Here is a 14,617-nt window from a genome sequence, read left to right as displayed (position 1 = left end):
GAGCAATAGCACAGCAGGTAGGGTGTTTGCCTTGCATGTGGCCAACCTGGGTTCAATTCCCAGCATCCCATATGGTCCCCCCAGCCCCGCCAGGAGTAATTCCTGAGTTCGGAGCCAGGAGTAATCCTGTGCATCTTTGGGTGTGACCCAAAAATTAAAAAAAAAAAAAAGAGAGAGTTGTTTTTCAATTGATTCTTCTTTTAAGGGTATTTAAGTAACCTTGGACTACACCATTTACTCCTCTTTCTCGTTGGTGGTTATGTGATAGTTTGTATTTGCAAACCATTGTCTTGTCTAATGTTACACTTCCAGAGTTGCTTGGCACACACTTCCTTTCTCTGATATTATTCAGCTCACATATCCAGTTTACAGCTTTCACCTTGTGTTTTAGAGCAGCGGAGTTCAAAATAGGGTTACATTGGCCAGCAAGATAGTACAACGGGTAGGTTGCTTGCATTGCACGCAGCCAGTGGGGACCTGGATTTAGTTTTTAGCAGCACACACAGTCCCCTGAGTCCGCAGATCCCTGGGCACAACTGTACGTCGCCCCCCAAACCAAAAGCCAAAAACCAAAACCCTGAAAACAAACTAGGGTGAAATGAATTAGGAGATTTATGACAGGAAATGCCTTTGGGGGAACAATGAGGAGGAGAGAAGAAATCTGAAGATCCCCAGACCCCAGAGTCCATGTGATCCTGGCAAGGGAAAAGGGAAGGAAGAAAGGCTGGATAGAGCATCTTAGACCGCAGCCAGGTCCAAACAAGGCATATCTGAGCCACATTCACACATTGGAAGAACCTCTGTCTCCCAAGAATGGGCTGCTGCAGTATGCCTCGCTCGGTCACCTGCTGAGAGACCCCCCTAGCCCCACCAGGAGTAATTCCTGGGTGCAGAGCCCGTAGTAACTGCTAAGTATGGCCAGGTGTGGCTCAAAAACCAAACCAAACCAAATCAAACCAAAGACATAGTGTCTTCAAGATGTGTTGCGTTTCATTTTTGTCCTTTTCTTTAATGTTTAATTTTGTGTTTAATTTTTGTCCTAAAACATCAAGTTGTAATTTTGTAACCTTAAGTGTGTTACAACCATTCATGAAATACTTTCCTTTAAAGATTTTTAAGGTATAGATTTTGATTGTACATGTGTAAGTGTTTGTATCTTAATGTTACAGGGATCAAATGTCTTTTCTTCTGTGGTCAAAAGTTGGAAGTTACCTGGCTGTTGGAACTGTTAAAGGAAATCTGCTTATTTATAACCATCAGACATCTCGAAAGATTCCAGTCCTTGGTAGGTCATAGCTGGAAACACTGTTAAATATTTGTACAAATGTACATCTTGATGCTTCCTGTTTCCCTGCATATTTCAAGGAACATTTTGTGTCAGATTCCCCTATCTAGCTTAGAAACTCCCTTTCCAGGCTGTTTGGAGTAGATTGAGCCAAGGTCAACCTTGTTGTGCCTTTGGATCCAGCATTTTAATGTCATGGCTTCTGAACCTTCCATTCTCACCCATATGGTACCTCTGGTGTGGAATAACTAGTGTATCTGCCCCTTAACAGATGGGCTGAGCATTTGCTGACTCAAAGCACTCTCATCCTGCCTTCTGACTCTCACCAAACTCCGTTTACCTGGGCATGGACTAGGAGCTGTATTTGCCAGAGGATATGTGATGGGGCGGGGTGGGGGTGGGGTGGCTGCCTTTGTTCCTTGTTGGACCCTCTTGTTTCAGTTTCTCATTTGAGTCCCCTAACTCTGGTCACTGAGCGTCTGCCCCCTGGAGACCAGAGGATAACAGTGTCGGTGATGTGATATCACCTGGCGAGTGAGACCACTGGCTCATTTGCATCAGGAGCCCAGGGAAAGTCATTTACTTCTTATTCCTTAAAAGATGTTTAGTCATCATGGATTACACACATTTACTTCTTTTTTTGTTCGCTTTTGGGCCCACACTCAGGGCTCGTTCCTGGCTCTGTGCTCAGGGCACCATATGGGGTGACAGGGATCAAAGTCAGGCTGGCCAGAGTCAAGGCAAGACTGGACCATCTCTCCAGCCCGAAAGTCCTTTACTTCTCATTGAGGATTTAAACTCTAGTGCCCTAGAATATTTGAGCCTGTGCCTTGCATTTAAGGATGCTTCATCGTTTCCAAATCCTTATCTCTGAACACTTTGGATGTTACTATTTTCCATGCTGCTGCTGAAAGAAGTAATGTCACTGATTCGTTTGAAAATGTTCACTAGGGGCTGGAGCAATAGTACAGCGGGTGGGGTGTTTGCCTTGCACAGGGCCGACCCAGGTTTGATTCCCAACATCCCTTATGGTCTCCTGAGCACTGCCAGGAATAATTCTTGAGTGCATGAGCCAGGAGTAACCTCTGTGCATCACCGGGTGTGACCCAAAAAAGCAAAAAAAAAAAAAAAAAGTTCACTAAAAATTTAGAAATCAGCTGCTGCTCTCCAGACTACTCTGTTTGATATTGTGGCATGTTCTGCCCCCTCCTTCATCAAAAGGTGTTTCATCAGTCAGCCTGGGAGCCCCAGAAAATTGGCCTCTTGAGGTGTAAGAAAATAACTCATCAAAGCATGCTTATTTCATGCCAGGTATTTAGTCCTATGTACATGATTTTAGATGTGATCTTTGGAGTTGGTGTGAATGTTTATCCTGCTCACAGACTGGTCATTAAATCGAGCCTGGAAAGATCCCAGTGCAATGGGTCCCTTAGCTAAATATAGCTGCCTAGTTCGGAGTATGTTTGATTTCCAGATATGGCCCCTCTGCCCGCACCCTTTTTAAACAATTTACTTTCCTCACTCCAAGCTGTTCTGCGTTTGGCAGAGCCATAATAGTGTGACCTGGCAGCACTTTACCATCACCCAGTGACCCCTGTTTTCTCTTGCTTTGCTTTGTTCCCCTGAATGAGGGGAGGCGCAGGCCCAGCGTGGTCTAGACATGCAGGAATTTCACTTACCGGTGGCTCAGCTCAGTGTCCCCAGTCTCCTGACAGCACAGTTGAAAGCCCAACTGTCTTAGAGTGTCATGGTTTAATATTAATCAAAGGAGCCGGTTCCTGGAAAGGGCCCCACCACACGGCACATGTCAGCTGGCGTTAAGACAATTCTAAGCTGTGGAAGGAAGGTGAGCTTGGTGTTCATGGGAAAAAAGAAAAGAACACTTCTCCCTCTCATAGATACATGGGGTTGGTCTCTGGAAACTTTGACATCCTCACATAGTTTTCCCTTCTGAGTTGCCTACCTCACTTCATTTATGATCAGCAAAATCTCTTATCTACCCATCTATTCACTGAATGTTGTTTTCACTTTGTGTCCAGTAGCTAGTATTGTGAAATACTAGCCATCTCCTGACAGTCCCAGCTTTCTGTCTTTCACACTCAGGACTCTGTAGCACCAACATGCTTTCGCAAGCTCTCCCGAGAGAGGTTAGGGGACACTGCCTCTTTTGGCCCCGAGTTGTCCTTCTTGCTGTGAATAATGTTCCCTTCTTTCACATCTTCAAACCAAACCTTCAGGTCCTCTTCGACCTCTTTTTCTCATCCCTTCCATGTCTGGTTTGCCAGGAAATCTAAAAGGAATTCCCTGCGAGTATTTTCCAAATCAATCTTGCAAATAATGCTCCTGTCTTCACATGGGCCCGAAATTTTTGCCGTCTCTTAACCCGTTGCACTTCTTAAACTTTTGCTTTGCTGAAGAATATCCTGTCTTGGGGCTGGAGCAATAGCACAGCATGTAGGGTGTTTGCCTTGCACGCGGCAGACACGGGTTCGATTCCCAGCATCCCCTGAGCACCACCAGAAGTATTTCCTGAGTGTATGAGCCAGGAGTAACTCCTGTGCATCGCCGGGTGTGACCCAAAAAGAAAAAAAAAGAAAGAAAAAAGAACATCCTGTCTCAATGCCAGAATGAACGTTCTGGTCAGGATTTTCCAGCGGCCCTCCATCTCACAGATGGCTGAAGCTGGAGTCCTCACAGTGCCCACCCCCACCCCCCACCTGCGGTGACCTGGCCCTGCAGACTCAGACTGCGTCACACACTCCTCTTCCCTGGCTTCCTCTCCCCGGCCGCACCGTCCTTCTCCTGAGACTGTAAGACTCCAGGTACACTTCTGAGATGTGTTATCCTCACCCACTCCACTGGTGTTGGTAAATAACCTATTAACTAGTTAACTGATATTAACTAGTCAATGAGTGTAATAGTACCAAAAGTCTCATCAGGGCACACTTATATTTGCACTGGATTATCACACAAATCTTTTAATATGGAGAGCCAAATGGCTTAGTTAAAATGAAGTCAAAGGGCCAGAGAGGTGGTACAGCAGGCAGGGCACTTTCCTTGCATGCGACTGACTGGGTTTGATCTCTGGCACCACCTGTGGTCCCCAAGCACCCCCAGAAGTGATTTCTGAGTGCAGAGCCAGAAGTAAGCCCTGAGCACAGCCAGGTGTGGCCCTCAAACGAAACAAAAACAAAAAAATGAATAAATAAAACTGAATATTGAATTCATTTATGCCAAGGACCCACCACACAGTGAAGCTAATATGACAAAGATGACTTTAGTGCCTTGGGAATTACTTCTCTAAAGTGTTAGCATTGCAGCTTTGGTTTATAGGGCATACGAACTTGCTAAGGAGTAAAATGCCTTTATAAATTAGGGCCCGTGTTCTAGATTGGAAGTTAGAAAATAATATTTATTACATTTATGTATAGTTTCCTTGACTTAAGACTTAGTATGTTATAAGCAAAGTTAGTAAACTTTTAAAGAAGCTTTCTTTCTATAACTGTATTCTAAATTTCAGAATTCCCAGACCTTTCATACTCTAGCCCCCTGATGTACCAAAAGTAGCACACATTCATTTGGGCTTAACATACATGCCTGAAATCTCTTATACAAGGGCTTAAATGGTTCCAGGATGAAATGCAACAATCGTCACACACTTTCCTCTTATGGTGATGGGAAGGTACACGCTGGTGGGATTTGTTGTTTTTTTTTTTAATTTTTATTAGTGAAACACCATGAGGTACAGTTGTAGACTTACAAATTTTTGTGCTTGGGTTTCAGTTATACAATGATCGAGTTCCCATCCCTCCGCCAGTGTCCATTCTTCACCACCACTGATCCCAGTATCCCTCCCACCCCCCCACCCCCCTATCCCATCCCACCTCTGTGGCAGGGCATTCCCTTTTGTTCTCTCTCTCCTTTTGGGTTCTGTGGTTTGCAAAAGAGGCATTGATTGGAAATCATGGTCAGTCTATAGTCTACTTTCAGCATGCATCTCCCATCCTGGGAGGATCCTCCCAACACCCTTTATTTGGTGCTCCCTTCTCTATCTGAGCTGCCTTTTCCCCTAACGTGTGCGGCTGGCCTCCAAGCCATGGAGTGAACCTCCTGGTACTTATCTCAGCTGTTCTTGGGTGTTAGTCTCCTATTGTGTTACTTTATATTCCACAGATGAATGCAATCTTTCTATGTCTGTCCCTCTCTTTCTGACTCATTTCACTTAGCATACTTTCCATGTAGTACCACTTGTATGTAAATTTCATGACTTCATCTTTTCTAACTGCTGCATAGTACTCTACTGTGTAGATGTACCAAAGTTTCTTTAACCAGTCATCTGTTCTCGGGCACTTGGGGTTTTTCCAGATTTTGGCTATTGTGAACAGTGCAGCAATGAACAAAGAAGTACAGATATCGTTTTGATTATACTTTTTTGCCTCTCCGGGATATATTCCCAGGAGTGGTATTGCTGGGTCAAATGGGAGCTCAATTTCTAATTTTTTGAGATACTGTTTTCCAAAAGGGCTGAACCAGTCGGCATTCTAATAAGATTGGTGTTTGAATATTATCTGTAATGAACTGCTGTGAACAACTTTATAAAAATTAAAAGCAAACTCAAAGTAAATAAATAAGGCTTCTTAGTGCTGTAATGAAAAGTGAAATTCCTAATTTTGCTTAATTTCTACAATATCTCACATAACCTTTCAATTGACAGCACAGATTAAGAGGGATGGGTGTGTGTGTATGTGTGTGTGTGTGTGTGTGTGTGTGTGTGTGTGTGTTGAGAAATTCATGTGTCTGTACAACAATCATCTCTCTTTCAGGAAAACATACTAAGAGAATCACATGCGGCTGTTGGAACATGGAAAATTTGCTTGCTCTGGGTGGTGAAGACAAGTTGATTACAGTTAGCAATCAGGAAGGGGACACAATAAGACAGGTAATATGCTGACTTCAGTACCTGATGCAGTCCACATTTTTCCCAAATAAAAATTGCCTATGAAGGGCCAGAGCAATAGTACAGTGAGCAGTGCACATACCTTGCATGTAGCCAACCCATGTTTGATCCCTGGTACCACTCCTGAGTCCCACCAGGAGTGATCCCTAAGCACTACTAGGTGTGGCATCCTGCAAAAAAGGTATTATCTATCTGCTGAAGCCATAAGAAATTTTAAATATCGGGGCCAGAGCAATAGTACAGTGGCTAGGGCCTTGCAGGGAGCCGACCATGGTTTGATCCCCAGCATCCCATGTGGTCTCCTGAGCATCGCCAGGAGTGATTCCTGAGGCAGAGTTAGGAGTAAGGCCTGTGTTCTAGATCTTAGAAGTTAGACTATCCCCATCCCCATCACCTGAGCATCAACAGGTGTGGCCCCAAACCAGAAACAAAAAAAAAAATTGTTAAAAATGTAAAATTCATCTCTCGCCCCCAGCTTGAATGAATAAAAAACTTTAAAAAAATGTTTTTTTTTAATCTCAATGTGAAATAGATATACAATAACTTAATACCCTAAGCATCAGAAACGTTGTTTCTTGTGGTGGGGAGTGTAACGCAGGGGTGAGGTAGTTGGTGCATAGGTGAGGGCCTGGGTTTGATTCCCCAGCACTACCAAAATTTTTTTTTCTCTTTTTATGTACCAGAACATTTTTCTTCTCGGTGAGGTGGGAGGCCTCCCCAGGGGGTCTGGCGCTCGTGGAAGCTATACCCAGAGGTGCTCGGGAGGCCGTCTGGGGCCAGAGACCAAACCTGGGGCCCTGTGCATGCCAATATGTGCTCCTCTTGCTCCTCCTGGGCACAAGAATATGCTTCTTTGAAAAGAACTTTCGGTCTGAAAGAAGAACTCTGTACATTCCCCTTTTCTACCCTTACCACAGACTGTCTGCTCTAAGGGTTACACTCAAGCTGTGTCTTTGTGAAATAAATAAAAATATTACTCTACATACGTATACCTAGACCATAAATATCAGTAACCTGACTGAGACTTTGATCTGTCATTCTAAGTCATATTCCTTTAACATGATGCCAAATTAACCCTAATTAAATTTAATTCTTGAGTTCAATTTTACTGTTCAAGTTCCTCACAATTAATTAGATCTTTAGTTAAAAGATTAAACTCTTTCTTTCTTTCTTTTTTTCTTTCTTTCTTTCTTTCTTTCTCTTTTTCTCCTTCCTTTCTTTCTTGAAGGAATTTGCATTAATAGTAGCACTTAATCTCATGAAAGGGTATTCCACTGCACTACTTGGCTTATGGTTTAGCATTTCTGGAATAATATTGACTAACACATTTGGGCTTTCTTTTGGGGGTGGGGGAGCTACCTGGTAGTACTCAGGGCTTCCTCTGGGCTCTCTGCTTAGAGAGCCATGCAGTACTGGAAATTGAATCTGCGCCTCTCACCTGCCAAGCATGTTCTTGGTGCTTAGAGCTGTCTTTCAGATGTTCTTTCTCTCTGTCTTTCTCTCTCTCTCTCTTTCTTTCTTTCTTTTTCATTCTCTCTCTTTTTCTTTCTTTCATTCTCTTGTCCTCCCTCCCTTCCTTCCTTCCTCCCTTCCTTCCTTCTTTCCTTCCTTCCTTCCTTCCTTCCTTCCTTCCTTCCTTCCTTCCTTCCTTCTTTCCTTCCTTCCTTCCTTCCTTCCTTCCTTTTTCCTTCCCTTCCTTCTTTCCTTCCTTCCTTTTTCCCTCCTTTTCTTTCTCCCTCCCTCCCTCCTTCTCTCCCTCCCTCCCTCCCTCCCCTCCCTCACTCCCGCCTTTCTTTCTTTCTTCCTTTCTTCCTTCCTTCCTTCCTTCCTTCCTTCCTTCCTTCCTTCCTTCCTTCCCTCCCTCCCTCCCTCCCGCCTTTCTTTCTTTCTTTCTTCCTTCCTTCCTTCCTTCCTTCCTTCCTTTCCATTTTGTTTTTTGTTTTGGGGCCATACCCAGCAGTGCTCAAGACTTAATCCTGACTTTGTTCTCAGGAATTACTCTTGGTGGTGCTCAGGGGACCATATGGGATGCCAGGGATTAAACACATTCGGCTGCATACAAAGCAAATGCCCAACCTCCTGTACTATTACTCTACCCCTCAATATGTTCTTTAAATATCTGCCAAGTATGTAGTATTGGTCTGTGTATGTTAGAAGTCAGAAGGGCTGGGAGTCAGAGCAGATAGGGCGCTTGCCTTGAATGCAACCAGGTGGGTTCTGTCTCCAGCATCTCATATGGTCCCCTGAGCCTGCCAGGAATAATTCCTGAGTGCAGCAACAGGAGTAACTCAGGTGTGGCACAAAAACAAACGAAAAAGAGATTCCCCCATGAAAAAAATATATGGGTTGTGTTAGTTATTGTTGTTTGCCAAATGACAACCCCCATCCCAAACTCAACAGGTTAATGAACGCTGGGTCTGGGAACTTAGCTCAAAGAGCCTGCGAGGTTCCAGAGCAAGCTACAGCAGGTGGTGTGGGCATATACCCCACCAAGTTTCAATCCCCGACATTTCATATGGACCCCAGAGCACCACCAGGAGTAATTCCTGAGTGCAGAGCCAGGAGTAGCCCCTGAGCATTGCTGGGTGTGGCCAAAAAAAGCAAAATAATAATTAAAAAAAAAAAACCAAGGGTCAGCGAGGCTGAGGTTTTGGTCTTTGCACTGTGTGACCCAGAACTGTGGGGCCGAGTGGCGAGTAGGTGGGAGTAGCCCCAGGTCCTGGGTGCTGCTGGGCAGCCCACTCCCATCCCCCTTGCCTCCTATAGGTGAAATAAACTAAATATCAGTCATTGCTTCTGGGATTTTGCAGATAAGGAATCCAAGCCAAGCGAGTGGCTGCATACTTCTGCCTGATGGTTTCTCTGGAGACTGTTGTAAACATTTTATCCATCAGCACTGACTCATGGCAGATCTGTGTCTGTGCACCGTGCCTCAACTCCTCTCTGTTGCCTGGAATAACCCCTTCCAGCCCTCCCCATGGAGGGACCCACAGTCCAGCAGCTGGTGGGGGCAAGCCCACCACGGATGTGATGAGTCCGGAGGCCCAGCCCACATCAGAGGGGAGGGGATGGGGCTGACGTGCAGGCAGGAGACCCTGGGAGGCTGCCCACCACCAGCCCCTGTTCTCCAGAAGACAGAACCCCCCCCCCCCCCCATGCTGAGACACCCTTGGTCCCATGGAACCACCCATTTCAGATAACCATTTTGTGAATGAAAATCCTGGAGCACAGGTGCTTTGTGGAGTTGGCCAAGCATTGCAATCTTTTTCTTCTTTCCTTTTTGTTCTTGGGGCACACCTAGCAGTGCTCAGGGCTTACTTCCCCAGTGCTGGGGATTGAATCAGGGGCAGCCACATGCCAGGCAGGTCCCTTAACCCCTACACTATTTCTCTAACCCCTGAAATTGGATTTTATGATTGTTTGTTTGTGGGGGGAGGGGGCACACTTGGAGATATTCTGGGCTCGCTCCTGGCTCTCTGCTCAGGGATCACTCCTGGTGGGTTTGGGAGATCCTGTGGGGTACCTGGAATCTACTGAGGGTCAGTTGCATGGAAGGCGGGCTCCTTTCTCGCGGTACCATTGCTCCAGTCCCAGGATCTGAATCTTAAAGGAGACCTGGAGTGATCTGCTGGGTTCCAGGTGAAACTGGTGTGACTGAGAGCCCCAGCACAGTCTCGGAGCCCTGGCTGTGTGCTTGCTGTCCTCCGTTCCCTCTCGAGACAGCCGGCTGTCTGTGTATCCTGCACCGCAGCTTCCTTCCATCTTCCTCCCAGCCAGCATGGCCACATCTCACCAGCCTACCGTCCCAGAGAAGGGAGGAAAGGAAGGGCTGGGCTGGTGGTGGGATGCTCTGCTGTTTCTGTTTCTGTCATGTAACCCCACCCTGCTCAGAGGGTCACACAGCTCACTGCTGTCAAGCAGCTGCGATTCAGGCCACCTCGCGACCTTGGTCCTGGCAAGTTTGCTTTCAAGGGGACTGCAGGAAAGCGCATCGTCCCGGACACTCCCCCAAGTAAAACGGCCTCCACAAAGTAGGAAGACGTACTGCCGTCGCCCTGGTTGGCTCCAGACTTACCTGACTGAAGATCAGGGCTTTGAGGGGAAAAGGTTGAAGATGAACGTTGGTGGGGCTGGAGTGATAGCACAGCAGGTAGGGCGTTTGCCTTGCATGTGGCCGACCCAGGTTTGATTCCCAGCATCCCATATGGTCCCCTAGGTACCGCCAGGGGTATTTCCTGAGTGCAGAGCCAGGAGTGACCCCTGTGCATCACTGGGTGTGACCCAAAAAGAAAAAAAGATGAAAGTTGGTTTCTGTATCTGGAAAGCTTTGAAAATTGGGCAGAACCATTACTGATTTCAGTGGTTTTTAGGGAAGGTTAACCTGGAATTACTGTTTTTAAAAAAAGAAGTTTCCAGAGGCTATACAGGTAGTACAGCTATACTTGCACTCTGCACCTGACCCAGGTTTGATCCCCAGCATCCCATATGGACCCCCAAGCCCTCAGGAGTGATCCCTGAGTTCAGAGCTGGGAGCAAGCCCTGCGCACTGGCAGGTGTGACCCAAAAGCCGAAACAAAAAAGAAAGTTTTCAGATATCGTATAATTCTGATGTGTACTGGTTACTTTTGGAGCAGATTGATAGATAAATAGTACCAAATGCTATACACAGCTCCCCACTCTCATATCAATAGCAGATATCATTAGTAGATACTGACATTTCTCCCCTGTTAATCAAGACATGGTCTGATTCTTCATGAATATTTCTTCATGTAACATCTCAGTAAATCTCTACAAGATAAACATTCTCCATGTTTACTCTCTAAGATGCATGCTTCTGAGTTAGACAGACTGCCATGTCTAATTAGACTGCCGTGTGGCAAGCAAAGCGTGCATTTCAAGTATTGCTTGGTTCAGTTTTTTTTTTCTCTGAATTACTCTGGCTTTGCAATTCCACGTGTCACCCCAATCTTACCTGTTCATTTTTACTTATCCTCTTTGCTGTCTTTGAGAACCTGCCTTTGCTTCCTGAATTGGAAGATTGCAGTCTTTCATCCCTCTTTTTCATCACTGTGCAACCTTCTGGAAAATATATCAAATTGATTCACTTTTTTTTCTTGAAATTCGGCTAATCTGTCTATCCCATTGAGTCTTTAATTTTAATGGTTCTACTTTTTAATGATTCTAACTTTTATTCATAGAACTTCGTAGAGGTTGCATGTCTGACTGTGCTTGGGGGTTACTCTCAGCTGTGCTCAGGAGGCCAAGCATCGCTCCGGCCCTGCTGTTCTGGAAAGATAGGCCAAGGCATAGAGCATTGGCCTGGCATGTGCGCAGCTTTGAGTTTGACTTCTGGCACTGCATGACGCTCAGAGCACCACTGGAGCGGCCCCTGTTAAAAAATGAATAAGTGTAATATACGTTAAATATGTTTGGATTTTTTAATTTTTTTTCATATATTATTTTGAGTTTTATGTCTTTAATTATATAAAAGATTTCCTTTATGATTGTTCTCTCTCAGCTATTTTAAAAATCTATGGAGTCTTGGGGCTGGAGAAATAGTACAGTGGATAAGGCATTTGCCCTTGCACACGGCTGACCAGCCTCGATCCCCAGCACCCCGTATGGTCCTCTGAGCCCAGGAGTGATCCCTAAGTGCGGAGCTAGAAGGAACCCCTGAGCACAACTGAGTGGCCCAAAACCTCAAAAATAAATAAATAAATAAATAAATAATATAAATATATGCTAACTCTTGTGCTCTTGCCACAATACACATTTGTCTCATTTTATTTTTTTTAATTTAATTTTATTTTTTCTTTTTGGGTCACAGCCGGCGATGCACAGGGGTTACTCCTGACTCTGCACTCAGGATTTACCCGTGGCAGTGCTCAGGGGACCATACGGTCGCTGGGAATCGAACCTGGCTTGGCCATGTGCAAGGCAAACGCCCTACCCGCTGTGCTATATTGCTCTAGCCCTCATTTGTCTCATTTTAAATAAGTTGTGAACTCATCTTCATTGGATTAATCTGTGGAAATGTTTACAGCCTTTCAAGAGACCTTGAGAATTATTTTTTTTCCAAAGACTGCTGAGAGTTTCTGGAATACTTCAAGCATAAATTTGAACCTCAGAATATAAGGGAAGAGAGACCATGTTTGATCTAAAATGAGTGTTTTTAAGGTTTTGTCTGACCTGAAACTCACCCCTAGTCAAATGGGTTTTGTCATTCCCCTTGTGCTATACCAGATGGCACCCATAAGTGTCTGCATACACTTTGATTTTTCAGTCGGAACCTGCCTAATGGTCCCTGGAAATGTGCCTTCTTTCAAGTTTATCTAGCCATGTAATACGATATAAGTTCTCTTTCTTTACTTTTGAATAATGAATTGTTTTTATTTGTTTTTTGGGCCATATCCAGCTGTGCTCAGGCTTACCCCTGACTTTGATTCAGGGATCACTCCTGGAGGTTTTCGGGGGATCATAGGAGTGCCAGGGACCCAACCCAGATGGACGCTTGCAAGGCACACTCCCTACCTGCTGTACTGTCACTCCGACCCCAGTCTGTATTTTCTTCCCCTCTGAGTTTCTAGACGTGTGTAGCAGGGGGCTTTCTAGGCTCTTGCTACACCCCTCATCCAGACTGCAGTAGGGTTGATGGGGCAGGGAGCAGCTGCTGGTCGCTGTAAGGGGATGGGTCCAACGGTTGCGCTTCTCACTGCAGATACCTTCCCCCGCAGACAGCCTTGCGGTCGGAGCCCAGCAACATGCAGTTTTCCACCATGCGGACAGATGACTGGACGGCCACCTCAGAAAACACGGTGAGGGTTCCAGAGCTGATACTGGCCAGGGGATTGGCCATTGCGTCGCAGATGCAACCCTATTTATGGTGCTTGCACATGTTCTAGTTGTGCTCGCTGGGGGTTGCATACTTCAGTTGTGGAGCTCACATACACACACACACACATACACACACACACACACACACACCCTGGTTGTGATCACACACTCTACTGCAGTGCTGCTAGGGGGCGGGGGCCCAAAGAGCACAGCCACCAGAATTATGTGCCAGGGTCTCCAGGGATCTAACTCAGGGCCTTGCACCTATGAGGGGAGCACTTTTGCCTCCAGGCCACCCCCAGACCCAGCTTTTTAAAAAATCCTTAATAACTTAAGATACATTTTCTCTGCCATATTTTAACATTGTGGGCCTAGGAGTAATCCCGTAATCCTACACTGGTCAGAACCCGAATGATTTTTTAAAAACCCACCTGAATATATTTAATGAAGTGGTATTTATTTCTTTAAAAGCTGCTCATAAATTGATGGTGACTTTCATTTAATAGCATCCTAGGATCAAGGAGGTGGTTCATGTGTGTGTGTGTATATGTGTGTGTTTGTGTGTGTAAGCATACACATCCATTCATTCACAGAGTATGTATGAATAAGGTGTTTACTTTCCAATAGTCACTTCCTTTGCTAAAATTAAATATTAACTTGTCTGAGTTACATAGCTAGGACACATAGCTAGTCACATTGATGACCTGTCAGTGCTGAAAATTTGATGATCCAGCAGGCCCAGCTGGAATACCCACATGAGTATGGGCCTGTGATCCCAGCTGGCTCAGCATCAGACTGTCTCAGAGAATGGGAGGCTCTAAATTCCAGCTCTGCATTCCTTTTCAGTGGAATTCTGTCAGACGACATTCTAATGGGGCTCTTTCTCTAGGAGGTACATAGAGAATTCTTTGGGAGCTCATGCCTGGCAGCTCTTGGGGGTAACGTCTGATGGTATTTGGGAATCATACAGTGTGGGGGGATTGAACACTGGACTTTCACAGGCCGACCAAGTACTCGAACCCCTTTGGGGCCATCTTTTCACTCGGAGGATTTCAACAAGGTTTACCACACAGCCAGTTTCTGGATCCAAAGAGTATATTGATATATTGGATCTAGTCCGTACCACTACGATGTGCTTTTGGAGTTTGTCACACAGTTATGCTAACAATAGCATCTGACATATCCAAATTTGACCCGTTGCTTTTATCCTATTTGAAGTTGCTTATTGGTCTGATCATAAAGTATTAACTCATTTCATACTTTCTTCTTGTAGATAAGTGTGTTGGTTGGCAAGAAAAATTTATTTCTTTTTAAACTAAATGAACCAGAAAACCCAATTGATCTGGAATTTCAGCAGCGCTATGGCAGCATTGTCTGCTACAGTTGGTAGGTACAAAAAGGTCAGACAGAAAGATAGCCACGTGCTCTTTCCTAATAATTGTGATATTCCATTTGTCGCAGTTTTGCTTCTGGATAGAACTCTATCGTATAGTCTGTGGTTCAGTATGCAAAATTATTCAGCATAGTTTTGGTTACATAGA

At 45.2% G+C, this 14,617-nt stretch overlaps 1 protein-coding gene across 1 annotated transcript in view; it reads left to right on the top strand.

Annotated features, from left to right (window-relative positions):
- WDR19 (WD repeat domain 19) overlaps positions 1–14,617 on the top strand; it is a 69,870-nt gene that overhangs the window by 7,089 nt on the left and 48,164 nt on the right. Inside the window, exons 5-8 of the mRNA XM_056125621.1 lie at positions 1,170–1,285; positions 6,109–6,224; positions 12,977–13,057; positions 14,350–14,462. Of these exons, the coding sequence (XP_055981596.1) occupies positions 1,170–1,285; positions 6,109–6,224; positions 12,977–13,057; positions 14,350–14,462 (426 nt within the window). The remainder of the gene's footprint in view (positions 1–1,169; positions 1,286–6,108; positions 6,225–12,976; positions 13,058–14,349; positions 14,463–14,617) is intronic.

This window comes from Sorex fumeus, unplaced genomic scaffold (genome assembly GCF_029834395.1).
Source record: "Sorex fumeus unplaced genomic scaffold, SorFum_2.1 ptg000055l, whole genome shotgun sequence".
NCBI lineage: Eukaryota > Metazoa > Chordata > Mammalia > Eulipotyphla > Soricidae > Sorex > Sorex fumeus.
The sequence above is the reverse complement of the archived record's forward strand: the minus strand, read 5'-3'. Positions and strand labels throughout refer to the sequence as shown.